Source organism: Meles meles, chromosome 1 (assembly GCF_922984935.1).
Source record: "Meles meles chromosome 1, mMelMel3.1 paternal haplotype, whole genome shotgun sequence".
Classification (NCBI taxonomy): Eukaryota; Metazoa; Chordata; class Mammalia; order Carnivora; family Mustelidae; genus Meles; species Meles meles.
Genome location: NC_060066.1, coordinates 206,469,293 through 206,493,285, shown reverse-complemented (window position 1 = coordinate 206,493,285; position 23,993 = coordinate 206,469,293). Strand labels below are relative to the sequence as shown.

The following is a 23,993-nucleotide window of genomic DNA, read 5'->3' as shown; positions in this document are numbered from 1 at the left end:
TGTTACTCTTGGGATCATGGCGTTCATCACAGCCCCACATGGACCTTCCTCACTCGAGCCCGATCCGGGCACCTTCATGGAAGTCTCTGCCTCAGTCCTCTGCCCGTGGCCACATGGAAGGCACCGCCTTGGCCTGTGCAGGACGGAGCTGGACTTTGAATCCGAGACCACCCCACATTCATGTTCCTTCCCCAGCCCCAAGGGTGCTGCGGGATTCACGGTAAGGCGGCTGCTCCCCTTGCCCACACCTGGACCCGCCCATCTCGTGCGGTGTCCCCTGCTGGCATGGGGGCCACCTACCCCCCAGGGGATCAGAGCTGATATTTACCGAGTGTCCCCCCCTACATTGGACACCGTTCCAAGTGTGACAGATGCAGAAAACCAGCCCGAGGAGGTAGACGCCGTTTCTAAAGTGTTTTCTTAAAGTGATACGTATGTAGAGAAAAGTCCAAGTTCACAGCTCGGCCAAGTGTCACAGACTGAACACACGTGTATGACGGCAGCACCCAGATCCGGAAGTCGTCCATCAGTAGCTTCCTAAAAGCGGTCCCTGACGTGTCACCATGCATATTCATTTTGCCTTCTCTCCGTGCCATCCAGGGAGTTACATGGCGTACAGGCTCTCACGTCGGGCTTTTCGGTCATCGTGTTGTGTGTGGCCGTTGTCATCCGCTGGTTCTCATGAGGGTGAGCTGTCCACCTCCCCAAGGGACCCTGATGGGTGCGGCCCGCCTGCCAAAGACTGGTCACGTGGTTTCCAGTCTGGAGCTTTTACAGAGGGTGCCGTTGTGAATTTTCTAGTGCAGGTCCTTGGGGAGCTCGGACGTGTGCTTGTCGGACATGTGTGTTGGGAGGGGCTGTTTTTAACCCTCTTGTACAGATGTGAAAAACCAGGACGATAGGACCTGCTCCAGGCCACACCTCTAATGAGTAGCAAAACTGGGTTTACACCCAGACAGCCTGGCTCCAGGATCCACGTTCTGGAGAAGTCTACGGCGCCTCTCCTAAACGTGCTGAGGAAGAGGCTGACCATAGCCACCAGCTTCCCACCTGCATTTGACCCTGAATAGCTCTGCTGCATGTCTGTTGGAGAGAAGCCGGGTGAGACCCGTTCCCAAAACACTAGGCTCCGAGGGTAGCCTCCTGGGGGTTCCAGAGGCCTTGATGGACCATCCTGAGAGTATGACACCAAAGCCCAGAGAGGGTGTGTGAGTCCCCAAGGCCACACAGCATGCCGGCTTGCCACCCTGTCTGGTGGCCGTTCTGCACCACATGCTTCCTCCTCCTCTCCGGGCTGTTGTCTTACCTGAGAATGACCTCACACACCGACGTGAACTGTTTAAAAATAGTCCTCATGTGGGGCATGAGAGCCACGGCTCCTGCTGCATTTCCAGAAATCTCTGCTCCCTCCCTGCTCCTGGGTCTAGGGAATGTCAGTGTTCCGGGCCCATCCCTCGGCACTATTTTTAGTGGTGATTCGGAGGAAGGAGGACATTTCCTGGACTCGCCTTTGGAGGTTGGAAAACAAACACCACCCCCTCCCTGCCTCAGCCCTCCCATTTCCCTCGGCAGGAAGTGGGGGGCCGGCTCCCTGCGCCCCACCATCCTCTGGGCTTCCAGGTGAGCTCTGAGCATTCCGGAGCTGAGGGATGGGTGGCGGTGATGGACCTCCCCTCTCTCTCCCCGCCCCCAGCCGCCGGCCCCTATGGCACCTCTGACTCTACTCTTGCAGGTGTCTCCTTCCCTCCTGGGGCCTGGCCTATCTAAGGTTTTCCCGCCGGGAGCCCCAGCTGTCTGAGCCTGAGACAGACTCTTGAGACGGATAAAGGCCATGCACCCTTCTTCCCATGACCACCCTGCCCAGGCTCCCAGACAGCATTCCAGCCAGTGGTCTTGAGGGCGCTACTCCGGCTCCCTGACAGGGTGTCCGTTCCCTCCCGAGACCACCCCGTCAGCTCTGAGGCGGCTGTTGGGTTGTCAGTCGGAATGGCAGACCCAGCCGAGCAGTCAGGGCTGTACCCAGAGCTTCTGCTCTCCTCTGCCGGCCAGTGCAGTAGAATGAGGTAGAAACTATTATCCCCGCTTTCTGCAGGAGGGGAAATGCACAGAGAGGTTAAGGAACTTACCCAAAGTCACACAGCTAGTGAATAATGGAGCTGGGCATCAAAGCCAGGTTTCTGCCTACAGAGCCTGGTCCCTGCTGCCGTTGTCCCTGGTCTCACCCCGTGGAGCTGCAGGGGGGTCCTCATCTCCTGGGGTGCCCCTTCTGTAGATGGTGGCAGTGGTCAAGCACCCACACGAGGCCCACAGTCATGGTTGGGTATTACGATTAATTGCCAATATTAAAAAATAAAGAGATGTTTATAAGGCATAAAAATTATGACAAGGTAGAGTTTGGAATCCTCTGGAAAAGTTGGATGGTGTGGCAATGCCGGGCCCCATTCAGAACTGGAGTGGTTGCTCCCGCTGGCCGGTATACCCTCTAGGTCTGCACCTGCGCTTACGCTCTCACGATGAGTCCTAGCAGGGCCCTGTGTGTGGCTGCGTGCTCTGCCCTGGGAACTGTGGTCCTCTCTTGAGCCCCGAAACTAGAGAACCCAGGAAGGGGGGTAGCTTGAGAACTTGGGTGCCTTCGTCACCCTTTTGAAGCCCCCAAGTACCTTATCCCCCACTTTCTTCATCTGTGTGGGCCATCCCTTATCCCGGCTACTGGAAACGTGGTCAGATGGGGCCCAGGCCCTGCCTTCGGGAGAACTCTAGGCTGGTCTAGAAAGCTGGGCGGCCCTGAGCTGACAGCCTGGTGCAGGTTCCCGAAGGGCTGAGCTGAGGTAGCGCCAGGCATCCAGACCCCAGACAGAGGTGTGGGCTCTGGACTGTGGAAACCCAGGAAGAAGCTTCATCGGATTCTGACAGGGAGAGAAGGCTGGGAAGCCCTCTCAGAAAGGCAGGCGTGCTTACGTGACTGTTCTCCCCGATACACACAGAACACGTGGTGTTAGATGGTGGGGAGCTCCAAGGAGAATGGACAGAGTGGGGGTCCAGGGACAGTGTCGCTGAGAAAGTGACATTTGAGGAAGGACCTGGGAGGGGGCGGACCACAGGGGCAGGAGGACGTTCAGGGGATTCTGAGGAAGGAGCGTATCTGCATGAACCAGGAGGAGCCAGGGGGCAGCAGTGGGATGCAGGTGGGAGGAAGTCAGAGAGGCAGGGGGCGGGGATGACAAACGCAGGTCTCTTCTAGACCATTCTAGGGACTCTGCGCTCGCCCTTGAGATGGCAGCCACTGGAGAGGAGCGGGACAGTCATGATCTGATTTGCATCCGAGGGGACCGCGCCCTGCTGAGCTGGCAGAGCCCGAAGGGTTGTGGGACCGGCTCAGGAGGCCACTGCATGACACACACACAGGATGGTGGCAACAGGACCGGGGTGGTGACTGAGGAGTGGCGAGAAGTGGCCAGATTCTGGTCACGTGTTGAAGGCAGAGCTGACGTGACTTGTTGAGGAATTGGGGGTGGGGCCTGAGAGAAGTAGAGTTAAGGAAGATTCTGGAGTTCGGGGCCCGAGGAACTGGAAGACAAAGCCACGGTGCATTGGGTTTGAGGGGACCGGATGGAGCAAGGGGTCGGGGTCTGGTTGGGTCTCCCTCTTGGACGTGCTGAGTTGGAGGTGCTGTTGGACCCCCGTCGGAGGTGTGGGGAGGCTCTGGGCTCTGAGCGGGGTGCAGGGCGGAGGGCCGGGCCGGAGACAGCCCACTGGGATGGCCAGCGCAGGGCTGTAGCTAAAGCTAGGAGGCCGGACGAGCCACCAGGAAACGGTGGAAAAGAAGGGCAGGTTTCTCAGACCTAGAGACCCCTCCTCAGAGATCAGCAGAGACCCCGATGGAACAGCCAGAGACGAGAGAAGAAACCAGGAGGAGGGGGCTGGGAGGGCACACGAAGGCATCACCTGTACTGGTAAGAGTGTGACAGTCGGGCCTGTGGGGTTCACAGCACCGAGGTTATAGTGACCTTGAGAAGAACAAGTAGGGGACAAGTCCAAGGGGTCCCAGGGTGGGTGGGAGGAGAGAAATGAGGCACAATGGTGCACAACCCTTTTTAAGAGCTTTTGCCCCAGAAGGAAAAAGTAATGGAGTGAGAGCTGGAGTGCGACATTGGCTCAGTTTTCTGTGAAAGATGGGAGACGGAATTGCACGTTTATGAGACACTGGGGAAGATCCAGGGGAAGGCATGGAGCAGGGGCAGGGAATGTGGGTAGTCAGAGCAGGCTCTTATAATAAAGGGGTGGCCTCAGTTTCCCACACCTCCTGACCTAGGTGGCCTCCTTGAGGTGAAGGAAGGCGCAGCTGTGGCCAGGCTGAAATCAGGGGAGCCCCATGGGAGAAGCAGATCCCCTCGCTCCTAGACCCTGGGTCTTGCCTGTGCTGGAAGCATGGTGTCTGGGGTCCGTCCCCAGCTCTGATACTCTGGTGCTCTGGGTCAGCCAAAGCTGTGGTCTACTTGAGTCTCCTTGTGTCCTGTATGGGGTGTGACCAGAGCAATGTGAAGTGGCCGTGGACAGAGAGCAGGGAGCCCAAGGCAGTTTGGCGAGAGCTATAGCCTTTTTGCAATTAGCCCTGAGGGCACCATGGCTCAGCAGGCCTGTCAGGAGGCACAAGGGAAATCAGCCTGCTGTCAAACCCAGGGAAGGCAGGGGGAGGCGTGCAAAGGAAAGCAGAATTATCCCTGCCCCCAGGATGCAGGAATATATTGGATGCTGCTCAGAGATGGCCGTGGAGCAGGTCCCCATGGTCCCCCGGGATGTCCACCTTTTTGTCACTCAAGAGTCAGTTGGTTGCTATTTACTGAGCACTTACTATGTGCCAGGCCCTGTCCTAATGCTGGGGACACAATGGTGAGCAAGGCAGGCCAGATCCCTGCCCCCAAGGACTTTTCTATTGCCAATCACGGCTGGGAGTAAAAATCTGTACGTAGACCCAGGAACCTTCATTTATCTTGGACCAAATGGAGGGAAGATTATGCTCTCTCATCTTGGGGTGTGCAAATAGGAGTTTATTTGCCGCTGTTTCAGATGTGAATGGACTGGTTTCCTGCCAGCTGAGAGGACTGCTTCTCTCTTTTGGTTAAGTGGAGTTGACTTTGATTCCATAGGGTGCATTGGTATTGGCACAGTGTTGCCCAGACAAAGCTCGCCCAGCTGTTGTCAAACTTGCCAGCTCTGTTCACTTATCTCTGATCAATCCCATCCAAGGCAGAGCAAATCTGATTTTCCCTCCTGTGCCGTAGCAGACATCTCCAATCAACCCAGGTTCCTACAGAGCATGGTTGATTAGTCATGTCTGCACGGTCATAGTATGGAAATTGGGACTGTATTCAGATGTATCCATTTACCCTTCCTACTCCAGGCAGGAGGTTGCGAAGGTCATGCTGCCAAACTCTAGGCTGCACTTGGAGAGAGAAGCTTCAGGATTCTGGAAAGATCATGGACCTGAATATCAGAGTCCTGGCGTCCAGTGCCAATGCTACCACTCATTGGCTGAGCTGGACAGTTAATCCACTTCTCCTGTTGGTGAGAAGAAAACGGAAGTTTCTCTTCATGAGAAACAGAGCCACCCCAGGTCAGAACCCAGGTCACACGGCCAAGGGCATGTCTGAGCAGGCCTGGCTGAGCAGGTGTGGTTGGGTCAGACACACACTTCCCCAAGTGCCACCTGACAGGGAAGAGACCGCGTCTCTTCCGTACCTGTTCTGAACTCGCCTTGCTCCGCTTGCGAACAGAAGAACAAAAGTAAACCTGGCTCTGCCCGTCCCGGGGCCATAACAGTGTGGACCCTTCACCTGCTTCCCTGCTCTGGGCCCTTGCATCTCCCTGCCCCGGGCCTCTTCTCTGGGCGCTTTTCCCAGAATCCAGGCTGTTGGTCAAGTCATCCAGTGTTTTTTAAGGCCTCCTGGGGCATGGGAGCGATGGGGAACTGGGAGACGGGAGGAGATGCTAACGTTTGATGAGCACCTGCTGTATTCAGACGCTGGGTCATGTCACGTAGAGCCTCACAAGGTAGAGGTTACCACCCTCCACTTAACAGCGAAGAGAACGCCCAGACTAAGTCACCTGCAGGACTGGACTGGAATCCAGGGCTCTGCTCTGTGAATCTGAAACTGTGTCTTTTTTTTTCTTTTTTGTTTTTATTTTGGAGAGAGAGTGTGGGGTGGGGAGGGCGGGCAGGCAGAAGGAGAGAGAAGGCGGGGCTCGATCTCACAACTCTGAGATCATGACCTGAGCCCAAATCAAGAGTCAGACGCTTCACCGACGGCACCACCCAGTCGCCCCCTGAAGCTGTGTCGTTCCGGGGTTCTCCCCACGTGCTCATAGTCCACACCGTTCACCCTGGACACCGCAGACCATTCTGTATCCAGCAGGAGTGAGTGCATTTCCAGTCCTCATTCTACAGATGCAGAAACAGGTTTAGCTAAGGACTCCAGAGCTGAGCTTTTCACACAACCACGTTGGCCTAAGAATCAGGAGACCTGTGCTGCTCGCTCTGTGATACTGGCCATCCTCTCTCCCTCTCTGGGCCTCCACTTCCCCCTCTGTAAAGGGAAGTTGAGCTGAAAGAGCTTTTATTTTTTTTTTTTTTTTAAGATTTTATTTATTTATTTGACAGACAGAGATCACAAGTAGGCAGAGAGGCAGGCAGAGAGAGAGGAGGAAGCAGGCTCCCTGTGGAGCAGAGAGCCCGATGCGGGACTCGATCCCAGGACCCTGAGATCATGACCTGAGCCGAAGGCAGCGGCTTAATCCACTGAGCCACCCAGGCGCCCCAGAGCTTTTATTTTTGAATTTTTTAGTTATTTTTCTAATCTGGGTATAGCTGATGGTCCAGTAGTTTCAGGTGTACGAAGTAGTGATTCAACAAGTCTCACTGTGCTGTGCCCCCCACGAGCATAACTCCCACCTCTCACCACACCGCGCCGTCACAATACCATTGATGATATTCCCCAAGCTGCGGCTTTTATGCCCGTGACCTGTTTGGAAGAGCATTTTGGTGGGTGTTTCTTCAGAGTGGTTTGCTAGGCTCTTCTGGCTCCTGTCTGCCCACCCCTCCTTTCCCAGACTCCGTGGATGCCAAAGGCTCAGCCGGAGGAGAATGGTGAAGGGGAAAGACAGCCCGCACCCCCACCGCTGGCAGTGGCTGGGACGGTCCTGCATGGGCCGAGGTCTACCTGCCCCTGCCCTCCACCACCCCTCCCCACCTCAGAGCCCTTTTGTCCAGAGGAGTTCACCAGGCCAGAAATTTTCCTACAGTCTCCTGGTTTGGGACCATCCAGAACCAGGCCTGCCGTCTCCTGAGGTCAGACTAATGGGAAGTCTGACGGCATGGAATGAGACTGTGTCTTGGGCTGGCTGAGGATCCTACAAGCCATGGGGTGACAGGGCCAGGGGTGGGGGTGGGGTGGGATTCCTTAAGAGCTGCCGACTTGCACGCATGCGTGTTCCCTCCTTCCGGCAGCCACGGAGCAGTCATGGGGTGCGCACAAGAATGTCACGCTGCCTTTAATGGAAACCTCCGAAGGCCCCCTTGGGACCGTTAGACAGCTGCAGAAACAGCACCGGGTAGCAGGAGAAACTGGTGTGGATTTTTGGATCTCCGGTGGTTTTGTGGATCGATGCACAATAGGGTGGGGAAGGAGTGTGAGGGGTTCAAGGTCACATGTCAGGGATGCAAGTCCAGGGTCCTATCCTAGAGCCATGAAGGTCTTGGTGAGGAAGTTAACCCTTTGAACCTCAATTTCCTCCTCCAGAAGGCAGGTGCTCCTCCCCCACACCCAACACACACACACACACACACACACACACACACACACACAAGTTCCCAAGCAGCAGATGAGGCCAACGGGACTCAGGAGGTTGGTTGGGGGGCTGGGTGGTTTTGGAAGCCGCAGAGCAGCAGAGTGGGAGGAAAGGTGAATGGGTGCTGGGGCCAGTGGGAATACTGCCACACACTACCTGAGCAGGGTCCTCCGTCTCCCTGGATGCCTCCTTCCTCGTCCTGTAACATGGAATGAATTCATACGGTGGTTGCGACAGTTGAATGACAAAAACGCGTCAGGGCTTAGAGCAGTGCCCGGTGCACGGAAGTTGTAACATCTAGGAAATCAAGGCTTGGGGGAGAAGCTAATGACTTGCACAGGGGCTCAGAGCCAGGGACAGAGCCCAGACCCTCAGACTCTACACCGATACCCATCCTGCCCCACTGTGTGGCGTTGGTCCAGGCCATGGATGCATCTCTGGGGGGTCAGTGGTAGAGGTGATGCCTCCTGGACCCTCAGAAGCCAGAGGAAGTTCGCAGAGTTGAGCACACTCATGCTGGGGGCTTGGGCTGAGACTCAGAGAGGGGAAGCCGGGGAGCCTGGTCCCTCACTCCCCAGTGAGGTTCTCTGTGCATGCACCACCTTGGTGGGTAAGCAGAAATCCTCTCCTGCTCGAACGTGCCCTCTAAAATCCCTTACCCTCTGGGCGCCCAGCCCCCAGAGGCTCGAAAGCCAAAAATTAGCCTGTCCGGTTCCCTCGCATGTGGGCCAACACCTCCCTTCACCAGCGCGTTGGAGCTGAGGGTCTGCTTTCCCCACGGGGGGAGTGAGGGGGAACTGTAGAGACCCCCTTGCTCTCTGCTCCTTGCCCTCCCAGAAGTGCATTTGCAGAAGCTAAACTGGGGCTCACGCTGCACCCCCCCCACCCCTGCCCCACGTCTGTGAGGGGCTGCAGCACTCTGAGCCGGGAAAGGAGGAAGTGGCCTGCTGTGGAAAGGGCCACCGCAAAAGCTTGAGAAGAGGGACCTCCCCAGAGAAGCTCCCATCTTCGTGGGCCCGCAGTGAGGACCCTGGTCACAGCCCCCCCCCGTGTCTCATGCAGGCATGTGGCCTCCTGAGAATTAGAAAAATAAGTCCTCCCACTGTGTGCCTGCCTTCCCACCCTCAGAGTCCCCACATTCCCAGGAGCTGAGCAGTCTCCCTCCGCTGGGAGGGCCCGCTGGGCATGACGTCACCCGTCACCATGGCAGTGGTTCCGGCGGCCTGGCCGCTGGAATGGGACACGCCTGGGTGAAGCTGAGTGGCTGAGAAGGTGGACAGAGCTGGGGATCTTTGGGCCGAGTCAGGAGGCTGGTTAGAGAGAGGGAGGTTCATGCCTCGCAGACCTCGTCTTGCCTTAGTAGCATTTGGAGAACGTCAGGATAGGGTTTTGTAGGAGAGCTAAAAGCAGACGTGTAGCGGAGGAAGGACGCAGCCTGCTGCATATTTTCCATAGCTGCGTAAATTAGCAGTTTAAATTACTTCTAGGGGACCCATCGTGCTGAGTTGTAATGCCAGTGCTGCCCATCAGGGAGCCCTGTGTCAGATCACCCAGCTTCTGGAGACTTGGGGGCAGTCAGGCTCAGTTGAGGTGCAGAAACACACATTCCCACCTCAAGCCAATGCAGGGGCCCCCAGGTGCCTGCTCCCGGGTCCTCCATCTCCGTGGAGTTTTCTTGACGGGTTATGGACGTGTGTGCTTCTGAAAAGCTGTGGTAGATCACGCAGCAGCTTCTTTGTTTACACTGTGGTTCTGGAAGTTCCTTATCTTCGTCTTTAAGGGATCTTCACTCAGCATTCCTTTCCAGAGAGTCAGCTTTTCATGTTTTTTTTTCAGTGCTCAGCCTGGTGGGGTCCAGCCCAGAATCATAGAGCAAGAATTTCCAGGGAGAGCTCATGTGAAGGAACCGTAGAGCAGAAACTTGCATGGTGGGGGTGAAGGCACTTCTCACAGCCTACCTTGATGTGCCCATTAGGAATAAAATGGGATGAAATGGGAAATGAATGGGATGAAAAGGGAAATCCCAGAAACAGCAGGGTTTAATTTTCTCCTATTATAAGGAATCCCAGCCCAGATGTGCCATCAGGGATCCAGCCCCTTCTGTCCGTCTTTCTGCTCCCATTCTCAGCTTGTATCTTCATTCTTGTATTCACAAAAGGGCTGCTGTGCCTCAGGACATCACGTCTGTGTTCCCAGTAGGAAGAAGACTGAAAGGGCAAAAGGGAATAATTACTGCTAGTGTACTTTACTATGATCTTTTACTAAAAAGAAAACGGGGGAGGGGGACTACTGGGTGGCTCAGTGGGTTAAGCCGCTGCCTTCTGCTCAGGTCATGATTCCAGGATCCTGGGATCGAGCCCCATGCCGGGCTCCCTGCTCAGCGGAGAGCCTGCTTCTCTCTCTCTTCTCTCTCTCTCTCTCTCTGCCTGCCACTCTGCTTACTCGTACTCTCTCTCTGTTGGATAAATAAATAAAATTTTAAAAAAGAAGAAAAAGAAAGAAAAAGAAAACAGGGGAGGGACACCTAGATGGCTCAGTTGGTTAAGGTCCAACTCGAGTTCAGCTCAAGTCATGATCTCGGGGTCGTGAGATCAAGCCCCACATTGGGCTCCACACTGGACGTGAACCCTACTTGGAATTCTCTCTTTCCCTCTGCCTCTTCCCCCTCCTCCCTACCCCCACTGCTCCAGCACCGTCTCTCAAGAAAAAAAGAAAAAAAAAAATGAAAGGAAAAAGAAAAGGGGGGATTTCCCAAAGACCCCTGTGTACATCTTAGTGGCCAAAATTGGACACATGCCCCTTCTAGCTGCAAGGGAGTTTGGGATGTTGAGTGTTTTAGCTGGGCACAAACAGAATTGGGGTTCTCTTGGTAAGGACCAGGGTGGGTGGAGCCTAGTGTCATCCTCGTGTGTAGGGAGGGGTTTGTCTTCTCCATCGCCCTGTCGACTACCCAAGAGCAGGACCGTGTCTCGTTCATCCCTGTCCCCCGACAGCAGCAGGCATGGATCCCGGCACACAGAAGGGGCTTGGTCAACAGTTTGCGGGGAGCGCTCCGTTTCCTCTTAGGGAGGAGTTACCAGTCTGAAGGCGGAAGTCCAGCCCTTGCTCTCAGGAGCCCCCAGCCGGATGGGGGAGATATGGTCTCCTGCCCCGCCACTGAGGCCACCCACACACACAGACACACGCACTCACACCGCTCCGCTGAAGGACAGAATGGGGGTTTGTGCCGCTGCACACGCGGGTGCTGCAGGGATGGACCCGTGGGAATTCATGGAGGCCAGCAAGAGGCTGCCACGTCGCCCCTCTCCAAGGCCATGTGGCAAAAGTGAAGGGAGGCCCGGCCGTGCTTTGGAGGGAAGGGGCAGCAGCCTTCTCCCGTTGCCAAGAGCAAAGTCTGGAATTTGGGTGTTTGTCCAGAGAAGGCAAATGAAGGAGACAAATCAGAGCCCAAGGAGGATTAATTTCCAACCAAAAGGCAGAGGCATGGCTTCCCCTGCCTGCTGAAGGGCAGAGGCGTGCTCCCCGGGGGAGTCCATGACACCTACCTGCTCAGCTGCTCCCCTGATGGAGGGTCCCACCCGAGGCTCCCCTGGAAGCCCCCATGGTGACTTTGCTCAGATCAGCTGCCCCCCGCCCTGCGCAGTCCCCATCCCTCAAAACCACTCCCCTCGACAGTCTGAAACCCGCCTGATTGAGGTGCCAGGTTGGAGCCAGCTCTGCCATTTGTTGGCTGTGTGGCCTCAGTTTGCTCCCGTATGAAATGGGATGATAAAAATACCCACCCACCTCAGGTCATGATCTCAGGGTCCTGGGATCGAGTCCCGCATCGGGCTCTCTGCATGGCAGTGAGCCTGTTTCCCTCTCACTCTCTCTGCCTGCCTCTCTGCCTACTTGTGATCTCTCTCTGTCAAATAAATAAATAAAATCTTTAAAAAAAAAAAAAAATACCCACCCACCTCCCACCTCTGTCACTGGAGTGCGGCCAGGATCTAGGATCTAGTGACAGACTGCAGATGGAAATTTCCAAGTTCTCGGTGACACCTGCGCCCGGGCTCTCCTGCGAGAGTCCTTCTGACCCACTTACGTCTTTAGATGTTGAGTTCTCTTAAAGTGAAGCTCACCGGGGATGCAGTCACACTGTGTTAGGGTCCAGGGCCCAAAACTAGCCCAGCCCTGCCTGCCTCCCAGCCCTCCCCGGGGCCACCCCCTGCCTGACAGGAGCCACAGCAGATGAGCCAGTGCTCCATGGCCTCCACTGGCCCTGTCCCGTGGAGTCACAGCCCTGCAGCCTGGAATTCCGGCCCCCCTGAGCTAAGCTACCATGAAGAGGACAGAGGACGTGTCCAGCTGCAGGGGGACAAGTTGAAAGCTAGAATGTAAAGGCCTGCCCAAGACTCAGGGTCCCCACTGCTTGGGTGTCCCCATGGCCCCAGCCGACCTGCTTGTGCCCTGTTCTACCCAGGCTGCAGGGAGGGAGGCAAAGGGCAAAAGGGTGAAGGAGGCCCCTCAGGGCCAGAAGGACATCAGCTTCTGTCGAACACCAGGCCGGGAGCCCAGGGTCCTTGGTGCTTATGTCACACCTGGTGGCTCGACTCTCCCCCTGGCAGGCTGCGTTTGTGGGGTGGATGTTCAGGATGAGGAGGGATGGTACGGCCATTGCCTGCCCCATATCACGGCCCTCAGCTCGCTGTGGGCCAGAACCCCATTTGGACATTCTGTAAGGGCAGCGTCGTGTAGGGTCGGCTGTGTGGGCTTTGGAGTCAGACATGGCTGTGTGACTTCAGGAAAATGACCTAACTACTCTGTGCCGTCTCACACAAAAGCCTTCCTCAGTGTTCTCTCCAGGGAGAGAACAGAGTTCTGGGGCCTGTGGGGAAAGGCACTGAAGCCCACCCTGGAGCCAGAGCCCACCGTGGACTCAGCGGCACCATTTACTGAAGAGCAGGGGTGTCCCGGGCACAAGGAGAGAGTCTGCAGGCAGCAAAAGGCACACTGCCGGCCAGGCAGATGCTTGAAGCTCGTGGCCCTGCATGTGTGTGTGTGTGTGTGTGTGTGTGTGTGTGTGAGAGAGAGAGAGAGAGAGCTTTGTTAAGATATAATTCACATATCATACAATTCACCCATTTACAATGTACAGTTCAGTAGATTTTAGTCTAGTCACAGATTGTATGTCCATTGCCCCAGTCACTATTGGGACATTTTCATGAGGTCAGGAAGAAACCCCATGCCCTCCAGCCACCACCCCACCAGCCACGTGTCCCTGCCAGCCTCCACCCCCCAGCCCTGGGCCACCAGGAGTCTACTTCCTGACTCCTTAGTCATCCCTACTGTGGGCCGTTCATAAAGTCTGTGGAATCACACAGTATGTGACTGGCTCCTTTCATGTAGCATGTTTTCAGGGCTCACCCATGGTGCAGCATAAAGTGGTGCTGCTTTTTTTTTTTTTTTAAGATTTTATTTATTTGACACAGAGATCACAAGTAGGCAGAGAGACAGGCAGAGGCAGAGGGGGAAGCAGGCTCCCTGCTGAGCAGAGAGCCTGATGCAGGGCTTGATCCCAGGACTCTGAGATCATGACCTGAGATGAAGGCAGAGGCTTAACCCGCTGAGCCACCCAGTGCTTCTCTTTATTACCAAATAATGTTCCATTATATGACTGTACACCACACTGTGTTGTTGTTCTTAACCCATTCATCAGTTGATGGACATTTGGGCAGTTTCGCAACTTTTGGCTTCTGTGACCTGTGCCGCTGTACATTTGTGTGTTTGTGCGGACTTGTGCTTTCATTTCCCTTGGGTGTGTGCGTAGAAGGGGATTGCTGGATCACAGGGCAACTTGACTTTGAATCGCTTGAGAAACTGTCAGGCTCTCTTCCAAGATGGCGGCCCCATTCCATTCGTCCCCGGCAGCAGCTTGGGAGATGTTCCAGGTTCCCTACATTCGTGTCAACACTTGAGTCTATCTTGTTTATTTTGTCCATTCTGGTGAGTGTGAAGTGGTATCTGGTGGGGGTTTTGGTTTGCATTTCCCTGTTAACGAATGATGTCAGGCTCATTTCACGTGCTTATCGACCACTTCTTGGAGAAATGTCTGTGCAAATGGTTTGCCTGATTTTTACTCGGGTTCTCTTTTTATTACTGGATTTTAAGAGTTCTTTGTATATTCAACACGTAAGGCCCCTACCAGACGGTTCGGAAGTATTTTCTGCCATTCTCTGCATTGTCTTTTCACTTCTGTGGTGGTGGCTCCGGGAGCTCAGCAGTGTCCCCTGTCAATGGAGTGTGATGCCGCTGTGTTTCGTTCCACTGTGAATACTTTTGGTGTTGTATCTCTCTGGGTGTTTTTTTGTTTTGGGGGGTTTTTTAAAGATTTTGTTTATTTATTTGATAGAGAGATCGCAGGTAGGCAGAGAAGCAGGCAGAGAGAGAGGAGGAAGCAGGCGCCCTGCTGAGCAGAGTCTGATGCGGGTCTCGATCCCGGGACCCAGAGATCACGACCTGGGTCGAAGGCAGAGGCTGAACCCTCTGAGCCCCCAAGGCACCCCGCTCGCTGGGTATTTTTAATCAAGTTCTTCTCCTGCAGAGGAACTGAACCAGACGATGGATTGTCGCACTGGGCTGAATGGTCCTGGGGCTCCAAGTGGGCCATGGGGGCTCCTTCCGCAGGGAGTGGGGCACCATCAGCTTCCTGGGCAGTCAACGCAGATGCTCGCCAGGCCCCCAGCTCCCTCTGCCTGGAGACCCCTCTTCCATTCAGGGCCGGGAGGGATGCTCAGGCCTGGCCTTGCCGCCCTGATTGGATCAGTGAAACGGAAAGGTGAGAACAGGAACAGTGGGTTCGAGTCCTGGGGATGCCACGAAGTGACCGGAGCACGTGGGAGAGAAACGTCATCTTCCTGCACCCCGTTTTCTCTTCTCTTAAAAAGAGGGGAGCGGCTGGGTCTCTTCTCGGCCTCTGGGACCATCGGCCAGCGAGGGCCCCGGGCACTGACTCGCTCTCTGCCCCCGCAGCCATGAAGGCCGACCGGAAGCGCCTGAAGGGCGAGAAGACGGACCTGGCAAGCCAGATGCAACAGCTGTACGCCACGCTGGAGAGCCGCGAGGAGCAGCTGCGCGACTTCATCCGCAACTACGAGCAGCACCGCAAGGTGGGCCGTCCCCTCCCCCACACCAGCTCCCTCTCCCTCAGCCCTCCTCCCCTCCTCCTCCTGCTCCCTCCCACTCAGCTCCCCTTTCCTCCCCCTCCCTCTCCCTTAACTCTTCTCCCCTCCCCCTGCTCCCTCCCCTCCCCCAACCCAAACACCAGGCCCCTCCCCCCTTACCGCCCTGTACAGACACCAGCACCCCACCTCCCACTGCCTTCGGGATACCTTCTCTGGCTTCTCTAATCCCCAAACACGCACTCACTGCCCGAGTCCCCTGCTCACCTGAGGAGGCCTCTGATGTATCTGGGCCAGGCTTGGGTATGGAGATGAAATGGGCATAGCCCCTAGCTGGGGGGCCCCCAGGCCTCCTGGGGCAGATAAGCCTGGACAGGACAGCCCAGTCACTGACAGTGTGGACTCTGGATTCCGGCTGGCCTGGGTTCAGATCCCAGCCCCCTTAGGTGTGTGCCCTAGGGCATCTCACCTCCCTTCAGAGAGCCTCAGACCTTATAGAGGTGTTAAGAGCACTGGATGAGATGTGATGAATGGAAAGCAGTTCACATGGCATCTGGCGTATAGTAAGGGCTCGGTGAATATTAGCTACGCGTCTTATTAATAATACCGTAATAAGAGAGTGCAGAGAGACCTGGGAGTCCTGGTGAGAGAGCAGGAAATTCTGCCTGCAGGAAAAGAGTCTTAGAAGGCTTCACGGAGGAGGGGACATAGGAGTTGGGCTCTGCAGGGTGAGTAGGAGTTTAGCCAAACGAGTTATTTTTATGTTGTTGTTTACGGAGCAACCCAAGGCAGACCATGAGCCGTGGGTGGTGTGCTGAGCATCTCGGTGGTACTGTGGCCTTCCTGGGGCTTAACAGCAAACGCTTCTGTCTTGGCAACGGTTCGTCAAATTTGTTTTTGTAATTGTGCTCTTACTGGAAAATGAAATTTCCACGGAGACCCACTTCACCCCTGGACCATGCCCTTTTTTTAAGTCCAGGTAACTGGGGGTCCCCCCTAAGTCCAGCTAGCAGTGGGGGTAGGGTTGAAGCTGCTGCAGCTCAGGACAGCCGTAGGGCCACAGGTCAGCATCAGTTACTCAGTTCCACACAATTCATGTCCCGGGCCCTTCTGTGATCCAGGCTTGTGGCCCGGTGCTGGGGGCAGATGCCCAGGATGTAGCTCAGCCCCAGGGTAAGAGCCCCCCATCCATGTGCCTATCGCTGTTGCCCTGACCCCACCTGAACCCAGCTCCCCAGAGAAAGGAGAACTAACCAGCAGTGGCATGCCTCCCTGCACTGAGCGGATTGCTTCCAGAACCTTCCAGTATGGCTCCACCTGTGATGGGGTGATCGTGCCATCTGTCGCTGTGTAGCTTGCGTGGCCGCCTCTGCCGAGCATTGTCACCCTGGGAGGTGGGACTGTCGCTGTCTCACAAATGAGGCGCTTGGTCGAGGTTTGGGGAGGTGGAATAACTCAGCCAGTGTCCCGCAGTGAAGACTCCAACCCAGGCATCCTCAGCCCAGAGAGCAGAGGCCAGTGCCCTGTCCTGGAAGGGACCATCCCCTCCCCCCTGCCCCGCCCCTCAGGCTGCACTGAGAAGGGGGGCTGCTCGCAGCCGGCACAGGCACTGTGGTGCCGTGGTCTTCCCGGTCAGCCCCCTGCAGCCGAGGGTGCCCAGTCTTGTAGCAACAGTGTCTGTTGCCCGCTGCTGTGTGCGGGCTGGCCCTCTGGGACCCAGGTATGTGCCCGCGCGCCGAACGGCACATCCCTGCTCTCAGGCCCCGTGTGGATGCAGGCATTTCTGGGAGGCTTGTGCCTGCCCACAGCGTCCGTGAATATGGGTTCAATGTCAACGTTGGGTAGCAGCACAGAGAGCTGCTCTCAGGCGGGTGATCCAGGAAGGCCACTCGGAGAGGACCTCTGAGCCGGGATGGCCACGTGCCCGTGCGGTGCTGAGCTCTCCACGTGGATTATCTCATTCCGCCCTCAGAATCACACCTGAAGTCCCGGCATACTATCTCCGGGTTACAGACGAGGGCGCGGGGGCCTGGTAGTCCTTGCAGCCTGTCCTGCAGAGCCAGAATTTGACCCACACTCCCTCTCCCCTGACCGTAAGCCGTAGCCTCATCTCTGACAGCCCCAGAGAAAGGGCCAGCTCTGAGCCTCCCTGGCTCTGGCCATCTGGCTGTCAGGCCTTCGGAGACAGGGCTGGCAAACAAGGCAGGAAGGCCGCCTCTCTGCACAGCCCCAGGCCGCACACAGACCGTGAGCAGGGCCCCTGAGCCCGTGAATGGGAAGACCTTGCCGGGGGTGGTTGGGCAGGGCCCTGCGCTGGGACCCCTCTTCTCGGGAAGGTTACCTGCTGATCGGACGCTTGGCTCCTGCCCACGGAGGTCAGGCCCCCTGACGCAGCTGTCTGTTCCTTGGCTTTGCTCCAGCTTGGGGCAGCTGGAGCCCTGGGCCCTTCCCTCTGCATCCGAGGAAACGGCTCGGGGCAGGGGAATCTGCCAGCCACCCTGCTGCCTTTGGTCACAGCCGCTCGTGAAGGGGTTCGGCCTGCTTTGGCGTGGGCTGTGACCCTGCGGGGTGCTGCGGGCCCCCCGGGCAACCAGAGCAGCCGGACAGCAGGTGTCTCCTTCTCTGTCTCCTCTTTCCTGTGACACACACGTTACCAAACACCAGGACGGAGCCCCACACCCGCTCCTGACCCAGACTTCCCTCAGATGCCATGTATCCCCCACTCGGGCAGTCATTTCATCTTTATAAGAGTTCTTCGAAACAAGTGGTGTCGACATTCCCCCCGCCCCCCGGTATTAAAGATGGAGAAATGGAGACTTGATGGGGTAGAAACACTCGTCACGTTCATTTTCTCACCCGTTCATGGAAACAGTGCGTACTGAGCATCTGCTAAGGGTTTGTCTCAGTCCAGTCCCCCAGCTAAGCTGAGGCAGAGCCAGGGGCCTCCCTCATCTTCCTCTGGTCCAGGGGTCAAGGCCCCTGTGGCCCCTCCAAGGGGAGGCCCCGCGCCCCCGCCGTAACGCCTGGCGCTCTGGCTCCGCAGGAGAGCGAAGACGCCGTCAAAGCGCTGGCAAAGGAGAAGGACCTGCTGGAGCGGGAGAAGTGGGAGCTGCGGCGCCAAGCCAAGGAGGCCACGGACCATGCCACGGCGCTGCGCTCCCAGCTGGACCTCAAGGACAACCGGATGAAGGAGCTGGAGGCGGAGCTGGCCATGGTGAGCCCCCACCCCACCTGCACACAGCCAGGGCGTCCAGAAAGCTGCTAGAGGCCACGTGATGCGCTGGGGACGGGGTGGGGGACAGGTTCGCCGGGAGTCCTGCAGTGGGGCGGGGGCGGGGGTGCCGCTGGCCGTGGGGTCTGTGATGCTCTGTCAGCCTCCTTCCGCATGGACCCCCGAGCCCCCTGAGCCCAGGCCGTAGCCTCTCATCCCCCTGCCGGGGCCCGGCGAGCGTGTGGGAGCCCGTCCACACTTCTGCTGTCAACAAACAAAGCCCATTTTTGTTTAAAATACACATACGTGTTTAGGAAAACGTTTGGGAGAAAATGCACCAGAAAACTTAACAGTGGTTATTTCTGGGTAAGGAGGATTACAGGAAATCTCTGGTGAAAACGTCTTACTTGGGTTGTCAAGGAAAAAATGTTTTTTTTCCCAGTCCCAAACAAACCTTCCACATATTTCCAAACGCTGTGTCTTCCATGGAAGTGCCCAGCCCGCATGTGAGGACAGAGAGCCCAGGTGGTGTGTCCGGGCCTGGTGAAAGGGGTCCAGGGCCCAGGAATTCTGCTCTGCCTGTTCCTGTGTGACCTTGGGCCACTCACTAAACTTCTCTGGGCTTTAGTACCCTTTATCTGGTACCAGAATGGGGGAAGAGTCTTGACCTCACCGGGCCCTCCCAGGAGGTGGCCAGGACCACCAGGGGCTCAGCGTGACCTTGTCTGAGAGGAGAGTGTGCTCCTGGGGGATTGGGGTGGGTGAGGGGGGTCCCACAAAGCTCTTGGAACACCGCGATCTCCTGCAGAGAGCACTGATGCTGCCTAACTATGTGGGGGACAGCCATGGGTTCTGGCTTTGAATCCAGCCCCATTGCCTCCTAGCTGTGTGACCTTGGGCAGGACCTGTCCCCTCTCGGGACCTGTTTCATCAAGTCTAAATAGAGGTAATTGCATATATCCCGTAGGGCCTGAGAGTTTTGACGAAATAATGCCAGGGAACCGCTTCGCCTGGTGCTGTATATAGCGGTGATACGGTGACACAAAGGTTCTCTTGGGTCGGTTCTTTCAGGATCAATGGCAGCCCTGTGGCGGGTCAGGACCCCTGGGCCCCTCCTGGGTCTCCTGTCCAATGCTGACCCCTAGTGGTCAGAACTGCCCGGGCTGGAAGAAGCTGTTGCCGCCAGGTCCCCTGCAAAGGTGGGTGCTTTCCCCACCAGTGAGGTCGGTGGCACCCATGCCTGGGTGTGTCTTCCTGGCCTTGGAGTGCGGGCCTCGGGCATTCGGGGGATTTCTGGGGTCTTTCAGAACTGGGAAGCAGATCTTCTCTCTCCTCTCACCATGCCCAGACTCCTCAGCCTACTTCCGTTCTGGTCAGCAAAGCTCAGGTTCTGGCCCCTCCTCTGGCGGGCATCAGACCCCCTGCTAAGCGTGAGTAGGTCCGGTGCGTGTTCGCAGCCTGGGCTGCAGGCTTCTTCTCCGTCACTTCGGCCGACGTCCACCCAGGGCTCGGCGGCAGAGGGAGGGCCTAGTGCCGAGATGCATGACAGCCCCAGTGTTGTGGGGGTATTCACCAGCCCCTCTGTCGCCCGCCATCTGTAGGATATCACACCCCGGAGACTTCTGGAACTGCCTGCTCCGGGCGGCACTGACCAGCTCGCCCCACTGCCCTGCTGGCCCGGGCAAGACTAAAGGGAGGCCGCCGTCCCTGGGCGTGTGCCTTGTGGGTGAGCACCAGAAAGCCACTGTAGCCGGTTTAGCCTGTGGAATGTGCTGGAAGGGAAGTGAGGAGCTCATAGGGGCAGTGGGAAGGTGGACGGCCAGGCTTAGAAATGGGCCAAAGTCCAGGCGGCTGCAGAGGTGGGGAAGCCAGGGTCCTACATGGAGCGGTCTGCTCGGCGGCCCCTGCTGGGGAGGATGACTCTGAACCTGCCCTTGAATAGCACCTCAATTTTTTTATGACTTATTCAACACAAGGTGCAGATTGGCCCATCCTGGGTCAACTGCTCACCACTTACCTAGGGGTCCTGGCTGTGGCCCTGGTGATGAGTGACTTCCTAAGTGACCTCAAGGTGCCACCACGGAGATGGGAGCTGAGCTGGCAAGTTCACACCCACCAGTAACCTTAAAAGACTGAGAAGCAGCCCGGGGCCTGATCAGCGTAAGCGAGTCCTGTCCCAATTTAGGCACCAACCCCCCCTCCCACCCCCGACCAGCGTCTGCAGGGGACCTGGGCTCAGGGTCTCTACACACCCTGTGTGGTTCTGAAGGCTGCTTCCCTTCAGTAAAAGCCAAAGACCTTGGCTTCCCAAGAAGCAAAGCCCTCTCAGTGTTTGGTGGTCGGCACCGTGTTCCTGCTCAGCCATCTGCCATTTTGGGGGGAACGTTCCGGATGAACAACCCCTGGCCAAACCAGACATTACCACTCATGTAGCCACATCAGGTTCGTGAGACCACCCTGTGGGGGGGGGGGGGTAGCTATATGTTTTTAATACGTTCTTTTATTGAGATATAAGTCACATACCGTAAAATTTACTCTTATAAGATGGACAACTCCGTGGGTTTGAGTATGTTCACAGAGCTGCACAGCGTTCACCATGATCTAGTTCCAGAACAGGTCCCCGCCCTGAAAAGAAGCTTGTACCTATGAGCAGTCAGTCCAGCGAGACCTGTATTCCTCTTGTGCCCATTTTAGGGACGTGGAAACAGGCTCGGAGGAGGGCAGGAGCTCGCCCAGAGCTGCCCAGCAGGTGGAAAGGCAGCGCTGGGAGTCACAGGCCCTGTGCTCCACGATGTGGTGGCTTCGTTCTCGGGGCCTTTGAAAGGACATCTGGCTGCTGGTCTGAAGGACGCACCTCCCCTAGCAGCCATGGCTTGTCCCTCAGGCCCTCCCCATGGGCCTCCGCTACACAGAGGGGACGGGAGACAGGACCGCCAGCCCCCGAGATCACAGGCTTCCCCAAAAGGCTAGTCCTGCCCTTCCCCCTGCCCTGGAGCCTGGGTCATGGTGGCCCAGTTTTCTGTCAGCACTGCTTCTCCAAAACAGGAGATGTTTCTTACGTTGACTACGCTGTAAATGGGGCTTCTCATCCTCAGCACTGTTGACATTTGGGGTCAGATAAGTGTGTTGTGGGGCCGGCTGGCACGCAGGAGGGTGTCCAGCAGCTTCCCTGGCTTCTGCCCACTGGGGGCCAGGAACACCTCCCAGCTGGGAAAACCAAAAGTCTTGGGACATTTCCCAGGGTCCCCTAGGGAGGTGGGCGGGGGCAGAGTTTGCTCCAGTTGGGAACCAGTCTTCTGTAAAGTTGGTGTTTTGGTCGCGCATGGGCGCAGCACCGGGCTGTGCCCTGGCCATTCAGGCCTAACAGAATCCCAGTTGGGTCCTGCTGTCTTTGGGCTGTGTGACCTCCGACAAGGCACTCAGCCTCTCTGATCCTCAGTTTCCACACGTATGAAGTCAGGACTGTAAGACCTTCCTCCTGGGGGTGGGGGGCGGTGGTGAGGTGAGGAGATGCTCAGTGAACACCAGCTGACCGGGCTTCTGCACCCAGCCCCGTCCTGTCCTCGGCCCCACCAGGGTGAGGAGGTGTGGGTTCTCGTGTCCCTTCCACTGGCCAGTCACTGTGCGACCTCAAGTCACTTTTAACTGCCTGGGCCTCCATTTCCTTGTCTGTAAAGATGGCAGCCGCCACAGGCTCCAGGCGAGAGTCAGGCGTAGTGAGGGTGGGTAAGAGGCAGGTCAAGCAGCAGGGGGACGACAGGGGCGGCCGTGCTCTGCGTTGGCGCTGCTTCTGCCCTTGCTCTCTTCTGCCCTCGCTCTGCGGAAACCCACCTGCCACAAGCACCACGTCCTGGCCCTGGACCAGACCTGCTCACAGACCTGCTCATGTTTTCCTGGAGGTTCCTGTACCAGGATCCTCCCAGCCTTTGGCCAGCGGAGACGTTCGCTGGACAAGCAGGAAAGCCTTAAAAAGCGAGTGAAGGATTCCACTGAGCCGCACTCCCAGCATCCCTCAGGGCCCAGGCTCACTCCAACATGACTGCTTCGTGGCCGCCCGTCAGCAGGCCATGCAGGCAGTCAGGGGCCTTCAATCAGCCCCGATCCAGAGGGAGGCCCAGCGCAGGGTCCTGCCTGCCTCCTGCATCTTCTCTCCCCATCTTGGGGGGAGGGGGGTGTCAGTGACCCCACCAACCCCGCAGCTGCGACTTACTGAGTGTGCAGTAGGGAGACTGGGTTCTGGGTCTTCGTGGAACTTGGGCCATGCCTGGTAGATGTTTCGTGCTGAGTCACCAATCTTTATTGAGTATTTTTCCCATAGACCAGGGTTCTCCACAGCAACCATGCGATCCCTCTTAGACATGAGGGTGTGGAGGCGCCGAGGGCTGGGGGACCTCACTCAGGATACCCCCACTGGGGAGGGGCGCCGCCAGGCTCAAATCCGATTTCCAAGCCCAAACTCCAAAGCACTTTGCTGGGCCACGTTGTCACACAAATCCAGGGGGTGCTGTTTGCATAGAAATGATCCCTCTCCGTTCCCCATCCTACTGTGACGACCTCGCTCAAGGTCACATGGCAAGTTAAATAGTCGAAGTGGAATTTGCACCCAGTTCTGTCTGATTCCTGTCACGTGAGGGGGGTTTGCGCCAACACACCAAATCCAGCAGCTCGCAAGTCCAGGCCCTGAGCACTTGGGAGAGGGTAGAGGCTCAGACAGAATAGGGAGCCAGAGCTCAAGGGGAACTCCCAACATGAAAGTGTGTTCAGTGGAAGAGTTGAGCCGAAGGAGGCGGGCGGTGTAGACTGCCACGGGAAGGTGACCCGTTGCAGCCCTCGTGCATGCCTGCCCTTTAAGTTGACTCCACACCTCTTCTGCAGTTTCGTCTCTGTTGTAGATCTGTCCCAAGTGGACCGTTTGTAAGGGTCCCCGTGCTTTAGAACTCAGCAGTCCCACCCCGCCCCATCCCGCAGGACTCCCTGTGCCGGACCCTCAACTGCCCAGCAGCAATGATGTCAAGCTGTCTGCTGAGTTAAAAGCGGCCTTTCCCAGGCCCAGACAGAGCTGAGGCCCCGCCTGGGAGAAGAAAGCCAGGTGGGGACAGAAGAGCCATCCCGCCATGGATTTTCCGGGGCTTCCCACGTAGGTCCCTCCGTGTGCAGGAGAGCAGAGCTGAAGGCTCATTAGCTGGATGGCAGAGTGACCTATGGGGCTCGTTTCTCAACAGTGAGTCTGCCTTCCAGGCAGCCAAGATGGATTGGGCAGGAGGAAGCAAGGGAGTAGGGCAGCTTCGTGCATGGAGTGGTGGTTGAATGGAGGGCCAGGAGGCTGGACGCATGTGATGTGGTACCATGATGGCCAGGAAACAGAGTCTCTTATGTGGTTGGGCTGCCACAAGCCTGTGGCACCCCCCAGCCCAGCCCCTTCCTTCAGCAGGCTTGTTTCCTTGCTTTGGGGGTAAGTTAACAGATCAGATCCCTAAGCCATTAGCCTGGACCCAGCAGAGCCTGCTTCCATTAATTCTAAGGATTTTTATTGATCAGTGCACATCTCCAGCTCCAAGCCAGGGCCTGCTGATTCTGTGGTGACCAGGCACACCCCAGCCTTTGCTTCATGGACTCGGAGTCTGCATTACTTGTGCTGCTGATGTTGTTGCCCCAGAGGAGCATGGGTGCCGTAGAAACCATGGGGCCATGACCAGACGCCCCAGCTCGGGACCCAACTTGAAGGTTCCGCTTGCGGTGCTTTCTTGAGTCACTTCTAAGCTTCCAGTTTCTTGTCT

General features: G+C 56.9%; 1 protein-coding gene across 7 annotated transcripts in view; it reads left to right on the top strand.

Moving 5' to 3' along the window:
- KAZN (kazrin, periplakin interacting protein) overlaps positions 1-23,993 on the top strand; it is a 1,041,121-nt gene that overhangs the window by 973,407 nt on the left and 43,721 nt on the right. For all 7 annotated transcript variants that reach the window (XM_045999723.1, XM_045999727.1, XM_045999731.1 and 4 more), the window contains 2 exons: positions 14,857-14,993; positions 18,049-18,219. In XM_045999723.1, coding sequence (XP_045855679.1) covers positions 14,857-14,993; positions 18,049-18,219 — 308 coding nt within the window. The remainder of the gene's footprint in view (positions 1-14,856; positions 14,994-18,048; positions 18,220-23,993) is intronic.